At 35.9% G+C, this 19198-nt stretch overlaps 1 protein-coding gene across 2 annotated transcripts; it reads right to left on the bottom strand.

Moving 5' to 3' along the window:
• Positions 1-931: 931 nt before the first annotated feature.
• Positions 932-14011, bottom strand: LOC138699650 (uncharacterized). 2 transcript variants are annotated; one of them, XM_069825689.1, is made up of 4 exons: positions 13919-14011; positions 7936-8185; positions 4885-5016; positions 932-1974 (listed from the first exon to the last, which is right to left on the bottom strand). In XM_069825689.1, exons 2-4 carry the CDS (start codon positions 8147-8149, stop codon positions 1910-1912), a joined length of 411 nt encoding a protein of 136 aa, XP_069681790.1. In that variant the 5' UTR covers positions 8150-8185; positions 13919-14011; the 3' UTR covers positions 932-1909. The 2 variants fall into 2 exon arrangements, with proteins under 2 accessions (XP_069681790.1, XP_069681791.1); XM_069825690.1 differs by having other exon boundaries at positions 7936-8182; positions 13919-13996.
• Between the last annotated feature and the right edge of the window lie 5187 nt (positions 14012-19198).

Below are 19198 nucleotides of genomic sequence, written 5' to 3'. Positions count from 1 at the left end.
CGAACTGAGTTCTTGCTTGACTTAAAGTAGACTGACATCTGAACTACCTCGTCGATGTAACTTTTCACTGAAGATGGAGAAGCATTCTCTGAAACATGTCTGAATAACATCTTCAATAAACTTATAAGTGTTCATATAACTGTGATATAGGCCTATCTTCTTTAATGTATTTTATCGACTTCATGAACACTGTATTATTGACCAAATATGTGTATTTTATCTGACATGTTCGATTAGATTTGCATATGGAGGTTATATGTCTACAAAATAATACATTTGTCTAAAGTGAATATACTAATATTGTTGACTTGGACATATATAAACAACTTTGTAAATTAATATAGCCAAATCTACATAGTTTCACTATGAAAACTGCATCAATGTTTTGCTCCACCTACATATGCGAACAATTTTTTTGGCAGATGAAGCTGGCTAAATCAAAATCGAAGTCCAGATTTACAGACGATAATTTGAAGGATTAGCTCACAATTGAAGAGTCCACTGCAAGAATGATGGATGTCATTTGGAATACATTTTGCAGGAGAAGCAATTGAAAGTTTGAAATGATAGCGCACAAAGTTTAACTGTGATTTTCCGATCATTACTGGACAATGACTATCAGTGTTAATGGCATATAACTCTCTATGTACATTCTATATGTCTTAAGCTATGCATTGACAGTCTTGGTCCATTTTGGACAAGAAAGTGACATCCATCATTCTTGCAGTGGTCTCTTCAATTGCAATGTCTGCTATTATTCCCGAGTTCAGACTTTATCTTGAGACAACATCTGGTTCACACGACGAGGAAAAGGATGTTTATTTTGTATCTAATTTATTCCTTGAATATATCTTTGTTCTAAATTATTTATAATACTTGATTTATAAACATAGAGAACAACAAAGGAACAAAACAAAATAAACACAGAGCGGAGTCTTGCACTCATACCCTCTCATTTATTAAACCGTCACTTGAACCTTGGGTTTCGAGGTAACAGTTAACGCGTTCTTACAATAAGAGTCATTTGAAACAATGACAACAAATTATTGGAACTTTCCCATCACATACTTGTAATACATTCGTTCACGTGTGAAAATAAACTATCACGAAAGTACACGAAATTTTCCGAAGTTGACTTAGCCTATGGCTGCTGATCATTATTTGTGTTTAAGATGACAACTTTGGTTTGCACCAGCCACCACTGCTTGCAAACAAAATCTGCCATTTGGCCTTAGGTCTCCATGCTTGTCGGTTATCGCAAACTTAGTGAAAGGCATCACTACAAAATTGAGCACAGTTGATTAAGCCATGCTCCCCACTGCGTTTACATGTAATTCCTGTCATTCAATATTTCTCTTTGGTAGGCCTACCATTAACGTCTTTAATCCTCTCAACCGCCACTTGTAAATTAGCGCCCGGTTTACAAGATGCATTGTCTAGACCTTGTGACTAAGTTCTCTAATGCTACATTTCGAAGTTTTGTGAATCAGGCTTAAAAGCTTTCCTAATCGACACCACATTCATTCAGCTATAATTGGTGTTAATCTTAATTTTTAGCACAAACCCAAAAACAAAATTTTGACCACCTAATTTTATTAAGTTCCAGATACAATGCATTGTGCTTGTGTACTAAACAATAGCGCCTAAATGTAGCCCTATGCTATTTGTGTGCAGACTTGCGAAGCTTGTTGCCTACAATATAGAGGAGGACTTCTACCAACTCTAGTCACGATTTTATAACATTTTTAAGTTCTTTGTTGTCTATTTCTTTTATAATCACGGTGCATTATTATTATTATTAATGTTTCATTGTATGGCATATTCTAGGATCATTTTTCACAGTCTTCCTAATGTCGATGCTTGTGAGATTCCGACGTATTGTGCTGCATGATGCTGCCATCTTCCGATATCATCTGTTCTGCTGCTCGTTCACTACACTGCTGTAAGATGGCGGTGGTTCGTCCACAGGATACGCTGTGAGACAAAATATAAAAGTTATGCATATATATTAGTGCTGTTGATCGATCAAAATATTTAATCGATTAATTACTTCAATTTAATAGATTAATCGAACTTTGATCGATTTTAAATAATGTTTTAATATACTGTAATACACAATTATTAATAAATTTAACTTCTGTTCTGTGATAAGCATAAGTGTTAAATGTTGTATATCTATATATATTGTATCGTTATATTACAAAACAACTATTTTAATTACTTACTAGCATATTTATTATGAGGCTTATAATTTCTTGTGTCAATTTCTCCGGGAATTTTTTAATTTCTTGTGTCAATTTCTCCGGGAATTTTTAAATTTCTTGTGTCAATTTCTCCGGGAATTTTTGAGACAAACATAAATAACAAAAAGTATGAAGACTCACCTAGTTAATACTGCTTCATCCATGATTTTAAACATGTGAGTGCATTCACATGCTCCGAATTAAGTGCCACTCTACGTTTAGTAACAATGTTTCCTGCATCACTAAACACGAAAAAACTTTCTGTCAAGCACTTCTCCACGATCGTTCAATTTAAATCCAAACGTTTCACCGAGTTTACCTCTTAAATTCTCATATGACATAATAAAGTTTACACTTTTCACAAACCACAGAAAACTGATTTTCTTTCTTTATCAAACTAAACACACAATTTTCATAATACAAACTCAGTACAGAAACTGCAACTGCAAAAGTACAGGGGTCGAAACAGAAGACTGGTCCATATTGTAATCGAATTACCAGATTTTAGAAAGAGAATAAGGTAGTTACGGTCTCACTTGCACACAGTGTAGACATGGCTACTTTTTTAAGGGATGAGCGGGACGAATCCCAGAAAAGTAAGCATTTCATATGCTAGGCAGATGAGCTGACAACAAGGTGGAAGTTTTCTTGGAAAACCATGAAACTTAATAAGGGTTTCGCATTGTTTCAACTTTCAATAGACGTAGACTAGGTCACTGTCCTCATATCTCCATCTCTTTTTGAAGTGTTTGTGCAAGATTTTCCCTATGTTACCTGGTTTAAAGTTAAAAAATAACAGTACTATTGTTCTTTTAAGTAAGCAATCTCCGAGAGAGAAATATTGTCGGAATTTTTAGTATGAGTTTGCATTAACGAAATAATAATTAATATCAACTACAACCGAATAATTTTAATCGACTCGATTATTCGATTAAATATTGTTGATCGATTAATCTTACAACAGAAATTAATCGATTAATCGATTAAATCCTACAACACTAATATATATGTGTGTAACAAAAGAAGCTTCATGTGTTTGTAAAGTCCTTTCACATAGTGTTTCAGAATAAAAAAATTGATCAAAATTTTTATTTCGAGAGATGAAGTAACATTTTGACTGACAAGAAGTAAGCCTATTGATGAGAATGTGATTTGCTAATAGAGATAAATAATTAAATGGGGCTATACTCCTGATTCCTAGAGTGTGTGGTGCAGTGAACATAGATATGTTATAGATATGAACAAAGATATAATTGAGGAGCGTTTTTGCAAAAGTCGATAGATGCAGAAATCAAGATTTTACAGAAATTACACTAAGTGACAGGATCTATCGAGTTTTGAAAAAACCTGGAAGGTTTGGTGGTCTCTACATACGGTAGGAATCAAGTTTTGGTAAATCTGATTTCATAGATCGATTCCGGAGGTAGAAAACATACGATATCCATATGTAACTCACTTTCGAAAATTTCTGCATCTATCGACTTTTGCAAAAACGCTCCTCAATTGTCAGAGGATAAGAAATGTTCAACTACTCGTAATTTGGAAATTACATCATACATGACCACATAATTACGATTAGCCACAGCATTCATGACAGATCACGTATCAAAAGCAAAAACTTGCAATGTAAAATATATGTGAAGTGTACGCTGTAGGACCTACATCCAAATTTGAAAACGTGCATTGGTTTATATCAAAATAGCCCGATGGTTGAATGCGATCAAGTCTGTTGTACAGCTGATGATAAAGCGCATCTGTCCTGCATCATAATTAGAATATATGTATATTACCTAGCTTTCGTTGTTATTCTCATTAAAACATTGCGATAGTTACTGTACAATAAACTGGCTTTAATGCCAGATCCTGTGTCAGCGTTACTTTCCTAAGCACTTCTACAAATCCGGCTCTGTCAATACTGGTACTGAATTATTTTTATAAATTTGGTATTATGTACAGGATGATTAAGGAAGAATATAAAATATTTTAGGGGTGATAATATAGATGTTAGTTGGGAGGCCGGAGGGAAAAAGACCTTTAGGGAGGCCGAGACGTAGATGGGACGGTAATATTAAAATGGATTTGAGGGAGGTGGAATATGATGATAGAGAATGGATTAATTTTGCTCAGGATAGGGACCAATGGCGGGCTTATGTGAGGGCGGCAATGAACCTCCGGGTTCCTTAAAAGCCAGTAAGTAAGTGATAATATAGATTGTTCTGAGTAAAACTGTTCATATAAATATGTGCCAAATTTTCAGTGGTTATGAAGATATAGTTGTTTGAATGCTACCCATAACAAACCTTATAAATGGTATGAACGAACGACAAAAATTGACTACGTACTATTAATTGGGCCTCTGTGTTACCAAGTCGTCTTACAGAGTGCAGCTATTTAGCCTTTCTGTAAAAGAAGCTTCAAGTGTTGTTCAGAAGGTTCCCTTGGCTACAAAGATGGCCGTGTTCTTTCAGCACGAAGGAGCCCCTGTATATTTTAGCTGTCACCTGTCACATCACCTAGGTGATCACGCACATTGGCCACCAACGTCCCCAGACTTTACTCCTATCTTTCATTTCTGGACTTCAATTCTGGAGGAGATTGAAAATTGCATGGTGAAGAGATTTTAGACCCATATTTTACAAACCTGGAGGGTCGTCCACAGGATATCTGGGAAGAGTCGATGAAGATCGAGTGGCGTTTATGACGAAAGCGTTTTCAGAAAACCTCTGAGCCAGCTGTGAGTTTCCTCGTCTTGACTTTCGATGAGTTATTGCATCTATCAACAGAAAACATTTTTCCTCCAATAATTTCACTCTTTTGAGTATATTTTAACAAGTATGCTATATATTTTCCCTCTTGTTTTGTCATAAAAAATCACTGTTATTCTGTTATATCCTGCACAATTCTTTTTATTTGTTCTGTCGTATCCTCATCTTGCTAACTCTGTTCCAGCCAGCCATGTACTTCTTTGTTCTATAGTTGGTACAATATATCGTGAGGTATTAAATTGCAACTTCAACATTTTCTCCCCATTACCTGATCACCTGCTTCAGTTTATTGATTTCCTGGCTGTTAGGTTCACTGCACTACTGCCAACGGTTCCTTGAATACACGCATGTTACAGATATCAATAGAGTTAGTCATATTGTAACTGCTGATTTATCACAATTTGAGATGTTTTACAGGAGAGCTACAGTAAGAAACTAAATTCAGTACCTACTTCAGATGGTAGGCCTACATTGTATGCATATTTTATATCGCGATAGTAATATAATAGCCCTACAATATATTGTGGAAATATAATCATAATATAATATTGGCCCCAATGTAGTTTTACGAAGAACAATAACTTTTTAAGCCATGAACATTTGTTTAGTAACGTTTAGTATAGTGCATTTAGTATTTTAGATTCAAGGTTGGTAGCATTGAAGTGCCAGCCATCTTTGATTTTTAGTATCTATCTCACCATAATATATTGTTTTGATTATATCATAGGCTAACCCTTCTTGTTCTATCTTCTCCTGGATGTTCTGTCTCGTTTTTCTGTAATGCACTGATCTCTATCCTTCTGTGATATGGTGTATTATTCTCTCTTATTTTGTTACATAGACCCTACAAATAAATAAATAAATAAAACAGCTGTGAACATTATGGGATGAAGATAAATGAAATTACAACGAAGAGCATGGTCAACAACTTCAAATACTTGGGGTATACTATAAGCAGTAACATGAGCTCTGCCAGGAAGTCAAAAGGAGGATAGCAATAGCCAAGAAAACTTTTAATAGAGAAAAGGATCATCTTCTGCGGACCTCTGGAAAAAGAACTAACAAAGAGACTAGTGAAGTGCTTTGCATGGAGTGTGGCAGTGTATGGTGTAGAAACATGGACATTACGACGAAGTGAAGAGAAGAGAAGCATTTGAAATGTGGATTTGAAGAAGAATGGAACTTGTGAAGTGGACAGATAGAATAAGAAATGAAGCTGTGTTGGAAAGAGTGGGTGAAGAAAAAATGATGGTGAAACTGAACAGGAAGAGGAAAAGGAATTGGTTGGGTCATTGCTGAGAAAAAAACTTCTGCTGAAGGATGCACTGGAAAGAATGGTGAATGAGAGAAGAGTTCAGGGCAGAAGAAGATATCAGATGATAGACGACATTAAGATGTGGATCATATGAGGCGACAAAGAGGAAGGCAGAAAACAGGAAAAATTGGAGAAAGATGAGTTTGTAGTGAAAGACCTGCCATTGGGTAGAACACTAAATGAATGAATGAATATATATATATATATATATATATAAGTTTGTAAGGTGAAATCCGCTTCTGAAATCGCTTCTGTCTCGTTACTTCTCCAATTGTCTATGCTCTGACAAAGAGGAACAACATTTCCTTGTGTCTGTTTGTTTTTAAACTATATACCATACTCTCTGTCCCGTTAGCTTTCCTTGTCACAGCAAGGAGAAGAAAATTAATTTCTTCTTCTACTGATGGTTTCAGTTTCCGCATACCGTACTTCGGAAGCCATTCATTCAGAGGAAGATATCAGTGTCAGTTGTGAACGTAAAAATGAAGCGAGTTATTCTATGTCATTTAAATTAAATGTGATTAACTTCACAGAGAAAAGTGAAGTGAAAGCTGCTGGTTGCGAATTTTCAGTGCATCCCTCATTTAGGCTGTTTCGGAAAAAAATGCCAGCATGTGTTTTGTATGGTAAATACCGTAATTGGACAATAAAATACTGTAATTGTATTTGACATTTTAAAAATAATTTATGCTCGACCATGGCGAATTGTAGTAATTATACACCTGGTAGTAGCCCTTTAATGCACCTCATTAAAGTACACCTATTCATTATAATTCAGCTGTTCAGCCAATGAGAAATCACCATTGTACCATTATAAAACCGCAAGTATTGATTATTCTCGGATATGCAATCGAAAGACAATTAGCGAAAAGTCACGGAGGCTGGAAATCCAATACTGTCACAGAAGGTTATGTTCTGTTACTATAATAATTAGCGTTAATTGTAAAAAATATTCAAATAAATTAAATTTGTCGTCTCGTTTTTCAATTCTAAATCAATTTCCAGGTTATATCAAGACTAATCTTCATGTTATTCTCTAGATTATATCAAGGTCAATGACATTCGTGCCTCGGAAAAAAATCAACACTTTCGCGTCTGCGCACATCTCACAATTCAGGTCAGTTCCGCTCCTCTCTTACATAACCTCGCTTGCTCTCGTTTCATAAACAAACATACTCGCGTCTTAATTACTACCATTATAGGCTCGTTGCATAATGTACTATTCTATACTTACACCTACTATTACCTAACTTTAAAAACATTATTTCTTCACTGCTATTTTTTTTACATATCCACATATAAAGCCACTCATGCTTTGTGCATTAAAAAGAGGAAGAAGTGGTGTAATTTGCGAGTAAATACGGTATAATTCTTTTTTTGAACAAGGGCTTCGTAAGAGCAAATGATGTGATGGGCTGTTTCAGTCTCTCTTTGGACAATCTACAATTCAAGTTTCCTTCAAACAAACCTATGTTTTTCAAGTGCGTGTTCACAGGAGGAAGATCTCTGTTCTGTCATGCTCTGCCGTACTTTATTGTATTCTGTTGCACTTTCTTTCACCACGCTCCATTCAAACCACTCACCCACTCCACTGCTCTTGTTCTCTACTCACATACGAGCATTCTTATGACGATGAACAGGATGAAGATGGAGGCTGCTACGATGCCCATTTTCTCGGCGAGGCCTATGGAGTCGACCGGTGGTTCATGCGGCTCATGCGGTGGATGTGGCTCCCACGACGGAGTTGTGGATGTGTATTTGATTGTGGTGGACGACGTTTGCCCCGTGGACTCCATTGTGGTCTCTGCCAAAGTTTCGTTGTCCATCTTCCTTGTCTCAAAATACGGCCAGTTACGACTCTTCTGGACAATTAAAAAAGTTACGATTTATATACAGATTATGTAGAGATTATGCATGGTTCAGTAGGTAGAATTTCCTGCTTTAAACGTGAAACAATTATGTTCTAGAGTCAAATGAATAAAATGTTATGGAAAAACTCGACATTTGACGTCAGCTGCTTATCAACGGCAAAGAGTTACGTCACACTATTCTGACGTCACTTGATTAGCAACGGATCGTTCAGATGAAACACAGTAATTCCGTAGTAAATAGTTGTACATATAATATATGACATATATATTCAATAAAGAAATAAAGTAAAATAATCAATATAATTAGAGTCCTGCGTTTGGTTACTTTGAACACAAGTTAAGTGGGCTTCGCTTGGTACGGGGAGCAAGTTGCGAGTCAACAGTAGTCTCTGCAGTGACGTATTATCCCCGCATGCTCTGGTACTCTGTCTAAACATCTATTTATTCGTGTACCCATGTGTAAGTCAGCAAACAACAGGAATAGTAGTAATGTGCAAAATAATACTTGAATTTAATAACAATAATAACGAAGCATTGATTTAACCCTCATAATATAAGACCCCAAGAGCACATTAAAATCGCATATCTTTTTTGTTTTGTTATATAAAATTTGGAAATAAATTGACTTTATTTCTTTCTTTGATGTGATCTATCTAGGGATTTTTCCCCTCAGGTCTTCCAACTAACACTCTATGTGCATTTCTGGATTCACCCATAAGTGCTACATGCCTTGCCCATCTCAAACGTCTGGATTTAATGTTCCTAAGGTGAAGAATACCTACAAAACGTGCAGTTCTGCGTTGTGTAACTTTCTCCATTCTCCTGTAACTTCATCCCTCTTAGTCCCAAATATTTTAAGCACCTTATTTTCAAATACCTTTAACCATTGTTCCGCTCTCAAAGTGGGAACTAGTAAGTCTAATCATAAAAATTTCACCCCTGTGGTCTGATGTGTGTGCCTGCATTGACTTGAACTCTCTGTACTTCTACCGTTACTACTACTATTATTACTATTGCTACTTCTGCTACTACTGCTGCTGCTGCTGTAGAGGTAGGAAGTTCACCAAAACATAGATTTCAAATTGTGTGCAGCCACGCATATACAGGGACATCATTTTATTTTTACTAACATTTTTAATATTAACCTGGCTATGCCTTTAGAGAACCCGAAACACCGTTCGCTACCCCCTTCCACAACCGGAGTTCGATGATACTGGCGTAAAACACAAACAAATCACTTTACTAGGTATAGGAGGGAAGAAAAGTACTTCATCCATTTACGTAAACTAGGAAATATCGCGATTTTGAGTTCGATAATTTCCATTGGGTTTTTATTTAATCAAAATGCAGTACTGTATTAAGAATAAGTGTTTTTACTCACGAACTGAGTTATCCATGCGAACGTGTTCATTATGCAGTGTATATTATACTGTCTACAGCACATTAGCGTACACTATAGAGAATGAAGTTAAATTTAAAAATAATCATAATATGGATATTTAAACACATTTTTGAAAATGGTAGCCGTTCATTCCGGTAGCCTACAGGCTTCAGTTCTTTTGTGCATATTACCGCACTATAGACTATTGCATCTTATTCCAATTGCCAGTTTCGTCCTTCGTACTAGTAACTCATGTTGAAATAATTCTGTACCTACTCTACAAAAGAGTACCTTATGTACTGTAAATTCAATCTTCACTTCTGCCCGACCCGCACAGATAAAATTACTCAGACATGCTATCTACTGTCCGTCCAAGTGGTTATGCCGCAGGATCGTAGAAAGGAGGGAAATCAAGTGACAGTTAATTACTTAACGAGGCCCTTTTATTTAAGTTATTTTAAACAGTTGTATAATATTACGTAAACGTCCAATTCCTAACAGAAATTAATGTTTTCAGAAAAGAGCTAAGACAGCCCTGCTTTTACAGAGAGGCGTGCAGAAGCAGGTGGGGGAAATCGGGATGCGACGTAGGCAAACGGACAGTATCTGTGCGAAAATATGATTCAATATTAAAAGTTCTTTCGTCACTGGAAAACGCGAAGATATTTCTGGAACGTACTGTACTCAGTAACTCAGTGCTGTTTACTATAAGCGGCCTTGATTCTGTCTGGAGAACAGTTGAAACTTCATTAGTAGAAGGGGTGGGAGTGAAGTACATTAAAAAAACTCAGGTACAATAAAAATTGAAGTAAAAATAAAATGATGTCCCTGTATATCATATCACTAGTTGCCTGATACTCACTATACCTACACAACTCACAGAATCGAATATCCGCAACTGTGGATGGATGACTTTCATAACTACATTACAGCCATATGCACAGTAGAGAAGCAGTTTCATTACGTGCTAAGTTTTTTAGTTTAGTGAGCGGTTTTTAACATGGAAGAATTTAAATCTTCCAGTAGTACGAAGTTTTACTGTTAATCATACAAGCCTATTGGCAGATGGAGATACATGTTATGTGAAAATTAAGTAATGTGTATACATAATGTAAAGAAGGAATATTATATCAGGGACCCTCTGCTACAAAATATTTATATGGAATAATTTTCTTTGCGTGAGGGATACAACAACCAAGAGAAATATTCTATTTCAAAATTTGACTCAAAAAAAAAAAATATATATATACTATAGAAATGACTCTCGCTGCGATATATGGAAGGATAATTATTGTTCAAATATTTATACCAATCTGCAGAAATCCCAATAGTATTAAAGCAAAAAATGAAGTGTTTTTGAAACGAATTACTGGTTTAATGTGATGTGTTATATGAATCCTATAGATTCAAAACCCCCTAAAGACCATTTTGTTCATAATTGAGTTATGCCCACATATTGCTTGCAGAGAATGAATTCTAATGATTTATACAGTTTGAATTAAAAAAGCCACTAAATTTAAAGCAAAAGGTTTGTTAAAAATCACTGTCAGGTTGAAAATTCCCTCAATTTTTCACTAGTTACTGTCAAAATCCTTCAGTTTGTGATAGTGGATATAGGGGATTTTGAATCTATAGGATTCATATAGGAAATGCATTATTATATTCACAATATTGTTATTCACTTGGTGATACAGTAAGGATTATTGTATCATATTTCAGATTTGCTCCATTTACATCTTGTGACGTAGAACGAACATTTTCAGGTTACAAAATATTATTTTTCTGAGCATAGAAAAGTATATTTTTGATAAACTAAAAATGTAAATTATTATTAATTGTAAAAGGGTAGATGCATATTATTAGGTATTTTGTTTGCTATGTACTTGTTCTATATTGAAAATTTTGAAGGATGTAATTGTCAATTATTGTTTTTTTTTTTACACAATAATTTTGTTTCTGATTCTAAAGTCACGGATCACTGATACAAAGATAAGTTTGGTTATCACCCGACTGTACATGTTTGTTTTGCTGGTTTGTTGGCGTTGAGAGCTGCGTCACTACTGTTCATTCCGTGACTAACTAATTCATTCGGTAGATATACAGGATGATTCAGGATCTCTGCAACAAACTCTGGGGATTGATAGATCTCGCAGTGAGGATCATTTTTCATAAAACAATCCACGTTTTCCGATGCCTCGTGTATGAGCTACGCGACATCGAAAAAAAAAAACAGGTTTTAGTGACATTTACAGTTAATTATAAAATACATTATTCATTTATTTCTTCAAGTACCCTTGCGTACAGGTTGCAAGTGTCCTGTCATTTTACTGCCCCGTTTGAATGGAGCGCTCTTCGGAACACGCTTCCGCTGCACATGGAGGATGTACCCTTCACGATTTGAGGGGATATGTGGGTCAGCATAACGTTCCAACGCACTTCAACCTGGTTGTACGAGCACATCTGAACAACAACTACGGGGAGCAATGGATAGGGAGAGCCGGACCTGTTGCGTGGCCAGCATCATCACCCGACTTCATGCCCATAATTTTTTGTTCTTTTTGGGATATATGAAGTAATACAACACTTGAATTGACACCAGAGAGGAACCGACTATGCGAGTATTAGCTGCTATCGATCAAATTCGACATAGGCCGATAACCACTGCTATGAAGTTGTAATGAATGTAATCAGGTTCGGGGTAGACACTTTGAACACCTGTAACTTGTCAGCAAACAAACTTCAAAAATAATTAATTTTATAATAAGTTACTAAAATCTTTATTTATTTCGTAGTCGCTTAGCTCTTAAACGAGGCATCGGAGAACATACATTGTTTTTGCGAAAAATGAACCTCATTGCGAGATCTATCGATCCGCAGAGTTTGCTGCAGAGGTCTTGAATCACCTGTGTAGTACAAGCTTACATAACTTAACAGTTTTGGCACAAACTTCTTACCTCTGATTACTACTGTTACTATCACTAATGTTAATATTACAAATGCTGTCACCATAATCGTTAGTTTGGATAGAAGTGCGTTGATCAAATTAAAAATATTCCAATGACTATTTCCTTTATATGACGTCATTCCATTTTCGACCAATGAAGTGTAATGAAATTTTGAATTCTAACCAATCACAGTCAGACTTTGCTATAATTTTTGCAGCTAGATTTATCGCTATCAATTTATCGCATGGTCGTTCTTTTGTTTAGTCGTTGTCGCCAACTGTTTCCCCGTAAATTGATGATCATGAATATATTAAGATGCACTACACGGTTAAACTTTTCTTTCAAATTTAAAGCAATGAATGCAAGATTGATATTTAATATTAATTAACGTACCTTTTAAACTTGATTCTTTCAATATTCTTCTCAGATTGCACGCTATACCTACGCGATTGGAATATTAAACTGTGTAGATGCAGCTTTAGTTCCGTTACACACTACAGCAAGAATGCGTTTGTCGAGCTATAAAAATACTTTCGTTTGGCACTGATTGTAATGGTCGAAATAAGACACAGCTGACATTGGTCCTGCTCCCACAGGTAACATAACCTATAAGTAGCCTATAAAATTTGTATTTTGTGAATGAAATGAAACAATTAATAGAAAGTCAGATGTTCAAATTTATGTAACATCATCGCATATCAAACCCATTGACCTTGCATAGTAATAATAAGGTATTTTCATCAAACTTCCTTCCGTATGGCGTAAGAAAATTTTTGAATTAATTAGGCCTTTCTATACAGAGATGGCTTCACTGTGTAGCAACATGTCTTGCTGTGAATACATAAGCATTGGTATATAGCTGTCCCCACTGTTACTGTTAAATTAAATTATGATTTCAGCAGATAATGAAAATGTATTTATGTTATAATAATAAGAGAAAAGTGCAGTACTTGTAATTAACATTATTAAGCCTGTATTTCGCTTTTCGCAATTGGCATTACTGAATAATAACATCGAATTTCTTTATTCCAGTAATCGATATTCATCTACGAGTATTTCAACTTCACAATGTCTGAATAGGTTAAGTATTCGTTAATAAACAATTATTAACATTTCGTGATCGAATTTTAGGGATATATTATTTACATTTTTATTTTATTCACGAAATAGTCCTAATAAATGCCACTCGAGGTCTGAGATTGGACCTCTCGTGACATTACTACAGATAATTTGCATAGGGCGTGACTGAGTTTCGTTCTACCTGGTTTTTCCGATAAGGTTTAGTAAAACTGCTACTATCGCATTTATTAAAACCTTGCTCTTTGCGTACACACAACGATCATTCTCGTGTTTAACATGTGAAATACGTACGAAATATTGTGATGTAGGCCTACTTACACGACTTCCCTCTTCTTATTCTCCTGGATTTTTCCACACGTCGTCTCAGGCCTTCATACGTTTGACATATGAAGGAATACTGGTTAGTTATCGGAATGGACAGGTAGATAAGCAAACTTCATTGTCATCTCGTTTCGTACAAATTCCGCTGCTTATCTGACAGTACAAGGTATTGATTCCGCTATCTTGATTACGTGATATTCGGAGTGCAACCCATTCGTAGATCAGTAGTTGTGATTTGCAAGGAAATTACACTTTCTTTGCTTCAGTTTCGGCATAATCTCCCCATTATTATTCTTGTATTTTCCTGGTAAGTCATTGCTCACGCTATCTGTAATGGTGGTGCTATATTTGGCACTAAATAAAAACCCAAATTTACACAAAAATATAATCCTAATGTTATACAAGACATTAATTACACCAATAATTATGTATGCTTGTCCTGCTTGGGAAGACGTACAAATCGCTGTCCTGAAGAAAACTCAAATATATCAAAACAAAATGTTAAAAAGCATTACGGCCTACTGGACTTCCGAGAGCTTCCCCAATCCTACTAATTCACAAGGAACTACTAATATGGATAATTGATGAATTTATATCAAAACGATCATTCCGCACATATATAAAGTCTTACTTACTTACTTATGGTTCATTGCCGCCCTCACATAAGACCGCCATCGGTCCCTATCCTGAGCAAGATTAATCCAGTCTCTACCCTCATATCTCACCTCCGTCAAATCCATTTTTATATTATTCTCCCATCTGCGTATTGGCCTTCCCAAAGGTCTTTTTCCTTCCGGCCTCCTAACTAACACTCTATATGCATTTCTGGATTCGCCCATGCGTGCTACATGCCCTGCCTATCTCAAACGTCTGGATTTAATGTTCCTAATTGCGGTATGTCAGGTGAAGAATACAATGCGTGCAGTTCTGCGTTGTGTAACTTTCTCCATTCTCCTGTAGCTTTATTCCTCTTAGCGCCAAATATTTTCCTAAACACCTTATTCTCGAACACCCTTAACCTATGTTCCTCTCTCAAAGTAAGATTCCAAGTTTCACAACCATACAGATCAATCGGTAATATAACTGTTTTATAAATTCCAACTTTAAGCTTTTTTGAGAGCACACTGGATGACAAAAGCTTCTCAAAGTCTTACACTAGTAATAATCCACTAATGTCCATCCAGGTGGCTCGGGATCGATCCCAGGTCAGGTTGTGATGAAATTTCTGGTTGATGAAGCAGATATTGCAGAGGGTTTTTCTCGGGGCACTCCTATTCCCTCTATCATTCTACCAACACTCTTCATCTTCCCCCTGTCATCTGCAATAATAAAATAGGCTGGAATACAATCTTGACAGTAGTACGGGTTTCCGATGCTGATATAAAAGGGTTTGGGTGTTCCTTGGCTCCTAGGCTTATCAGAATATTCGTGTGCGAATGGGACTGGCTCTATCAGGGGGCTGAGACAGGTTGGCCCACCTGTCAGCATTGGCTTCACGTATGACACTGAGGCCACCTGTCAGACTTGGACAGTCATCGCATAGACCCTATACACCGTGTTCCACCTAGAGAGATCAAGAAATAAATGCTCACCATTTAAAATCAGATGAAGATATTGTTGTGATTTAGGCTACGTCTGACAAGATACAGAAACTGTGCAAGTTCATGCAATAATGGTTTAAAAACAGCTGTATATTCATGCGCATGTGCACCAATGTTTAACGTGGAAACAAGCCTGACGCCATTCAGTAGACATTTATTCATTTTTTAGCTGATATGAACTGCGCGGTCATTTAGCGTCGATGAGATGTATGATAGCGAGATAGTATTGGGCGAGATGAGGCCGAGGATTCGCCATAGACTACCTAACATTTATCTTAAAGCCTCGGAGAAAACCCAACCAGATAATCAGCCCAAGGGGGAATCGAACCCGTGCCCAAACGCACCATTCTTCTTCATCGAGGCGACACTCACAGGGAATGTGTATCTGGACATGTTTCACAACTTTTGTTTTTGACCAACTGGGAAAATTTCAGTATACGGATACTTCATTGACAATAATTCTCTTAACATATTGCAAAGAGCAAATTTGTCTGTGTTTGTCGAATGCGCATCATCATGCTTACGAAAAGGCACTTTTCAGTGCTAGTAACTTATTTTGTGTGCACAAGGTTGGAATTTTGGAGTAAGAGGAAAAGGAAGATATTCGTGTTCTGAAATTTATCCGACCAACTCCCTCCAGGATCGTTTTTTCAGCAACATGTAGCTCCAACCCAATGCTATGGAGCAGTGCGTGACTTCTCGGATGCAGACTTTCCCGGTAGATTGATCGGAAGGTGAGGACCCCTTGCATGGCTACCTAGATCGCCCGACTTCTTTTCTGGGACTTTATGAAGGGTGTTGCATACCAACGTGGCAGGCGGTGGTTATATTGGATTAATGTAATATATTCACCATTTTCTTAAATTTTATGAAAATCACAGCATATAATACAGACAAATTTGCAAAATTTTCGAAGGTTACCCCCTTAACACCAAAGAATTCACTTTCCCAACAAAACATCCATACAATGTATACCACAAGTCCACATTATATAAAAATGTAACACATCATTTTATACAAAACATCAAATTAAAAGAGTACACAAGAAATGAAGAAATATGACTTACCCATAATAAAATTCAAAATCACAATCATATTAATAAACTATATTGATATTTTAAATCAATTTCAGAACATGCGACTTCCAGTATATAGTAAAATCATACAGCTATACAAAAATCAAAGCAATATTTTGATGAATAGAAAACTTAAAAAAAAAAAAAAAAAAATCAAACACTATAAATAAATCCGTAGGGATAAAATTACGTTTCTCAGATCGCTTTCAAATCTTTTACCTTACACTTCTCTCCACAGTTATATTAATATGATATGTCGGTCTGCCGTATTTTAAAATATCTTGTTCATCTTTTGTAGAAGGAGAGAACGGTGTCTCCAAAAGATTACACACTAAATCGTTTAACGGATTCATGTTTTCATCGTATTAATACACTTACTAACACCGTAACACTTCACTGCACTTCTTACGATAAAGAATACGTTTAGACTAAAAACGAAGTCGTTGGTCAGCGCGGGTGAGAGATGTTCCAAAATAATTTCAAGTTTTATGCCAACTTTCTTTATTACATAGTACTCAAAACATAATATTCAAGGGATGCTAACGTAAAAAAAAAATATCTTACTTACAAGTGGCTTTTAAGGAACCCGTAGGTTCATTTCCGCCCTCACATAAGCCCGCTTTCGGTCCCTATCCTGTGCAAGATTAATCCAGTCCCTATCATCATACCCCACCTCCCTCAAATCCATTTTAATATTATCCTCCCCAAAGGTCTTTTTCCCTCCGGTCTCCCAACTAACACTCCATATGCATTTCTGGATTCGTCCATACGTGCTACATGCCCTGCCCACCTCAAATGTTCGGATTTAATCTTCTTAATTATGTCAGGTGAAGAATAAAATGCGTGTAGTTCTGCGTTGTGTAACTTTCTCCATTCTCCTGTAACTTCATCCCTCTTAGCCCCAAATATTTTCCTAAGAACCTTATTCTCAAACACCCTTAATCTCTGTTCCTATCTCAAAGTGAGAGTCCAAGTTTCACAACCATATAGAACAACCGGTAATATAACTGTTTTATAAATTCCAACTTTCAGATTTTTTGACAGCAGACTAGATGACAAAAGCTTCTGAAACGAATAATAACAGCATTTCCCATGTTTATTCTGCGTTTAATTTCCTCCAGAGTGTCATTTATATTTGTTACAGTTGCTCCAAAATATTTGAATTTTTCCACCTCATCGAAGGATAAATCTCCAATTTTTATGTTTCCATTTCGTACAATATTCTGGTTGTTAAAAAACCTAAATATATATATTTTAAATTGAAACAACAATATATGCTTAAGTAATCACTTTGTGATTCATGACGGCGCCTTAATCCGTCGGACCTCGGCCACTTAGTCACTCGTAATGAGTGCACCTCTGTACATAGTGTTGGACATTGTGCCACTGTCACATATTCTGTGAAATAGTGCATGAGAGTAGGCCATCGAAGGGGAAACAGAGAGGTAGAACTTAAACTGAGAAGGATTCGGCTTATTGGATAAAGCGTCAGCACGTAGAGCTGAAAACCCGGGTTCGAGTCCCAATGCCGGAGAGAATTTTTCACCGTTCTACCCATTCTTCACTTTTTGTCGTCATTCCAAACGATCAAGAGAGAAGTGGAAATAAGCAGCTTTTAATTGATGATATTTATCAACAATTGACGAACGAGGAAAATCCAGTTCTTTTTTGTATTGTTCTTTTGAAGAAAGCAGCTTGATGAGATAATCATGTCGATGTCATGAAGTAAGATAAGCTCTGATCAGTCCAGTGTACACCTAACCAGTCCCTCCATAATACTTTTGTGTCTATTTGCAGTATGTTCTTTTTATCTAATTGAATCACTTAAATATCTAAGCAGTTCTTTCTAAATTAATCTCGCACAATATTAATAATCAAGTCATACTGGTATACCGGTATGTATTTTCCTGCATGTGCATTAATCTTGATTAAGTGGAAGAGAAGGTCTGATGGCCTTAACTATGCCAGGGAAAATAAAACTATTATTATTGTTGTTATTATTATTATTATTATTATTATTATTATTATTATTATTATCATTATTATTATTATTACTATTAAGGTTCACAGCTAAAGTGTTTATCCACCAGAGACGAACGTAATTGGCAAAAAGAATGTGTTACAGAGTTTCTTCTCCAGTCTTCAAATTTTTGCTCTGACTATTATACTTTTACTAAGTCAAACTACTTTTGACCAATAAAACAGTACGAAAGGACGTGTTTCGACCAATGTGTGACCCATCACGGCTGTTTGTCGCTATAATTTTATCACTTTCCTAGCATTTGTTTGTTTTTATCATTTCCGTAGCATTTGTTTCTTTGTTTGCCAACATTTCAAAATGCAAATTCTTTACGGTACTATAAAACATGCTTTGCGATCATCATTTGTTTCCCGCATAGATAGTAAATTGAAAATGGCAGCTCCGATTAAACGTTTTGGTGAAGGTAACATTAGTGAAATATAATTTTGTAAGTCAATTAATACAATATATTTTATTGTATTAGAGTACTTTATTTCTTCTAATCTTTATATACTTTCTTCTTTTTTTATCACCTCCCTACCATTTGTTTATTTGTTTGCCAACATTTCAAACTGCAAAT

Source organism: Periplaneta americana, chromosome 5, assembly GCF_040183065.1.
Source record: "Periplaneta americana isolate PAMFEO1 chromosome 5, P.americana_PAMFEO1_priV1, whole genome shotgun sequence".
Classification (NCBI taxonomy): domain Eukaryota; kingdom Metazoa; phylum Arthropoda; class Insecta; order Blattodea; family Blattidae; genus Periplaneta; species Periplaneta americana.
The sequence above is the reverse complement of the archived record's forward strand: the minus strand, read 5'-3'. Positions and strand labels throughout refer to the sequence as shown.

Bases quoted from the DNA above. Each gene is read 5' to 3' on its own strand.
- LOC138699650 (XM_069825689.1), bottom strand. From the start codon at position 8,149: ATGGACAACGAAACTTTGGCAGAGACCACAATGGAGTCCACGGGGCAA. The intron at 5,017-7,935 runs GTGAGTAGAGAA...TTCTGTTGATAG, and splicing joins CGTCATAAGAATGCTCGTAT to ATGCAATAACTCATCGAAAG. The intron at 1,975-4,884 runs GTTTGTAAAATA...TTTGTCTCACAG, and splicing joins TCCTGTGGACGACCCTCCAG to CGTATCCTGTGGACGAACCA.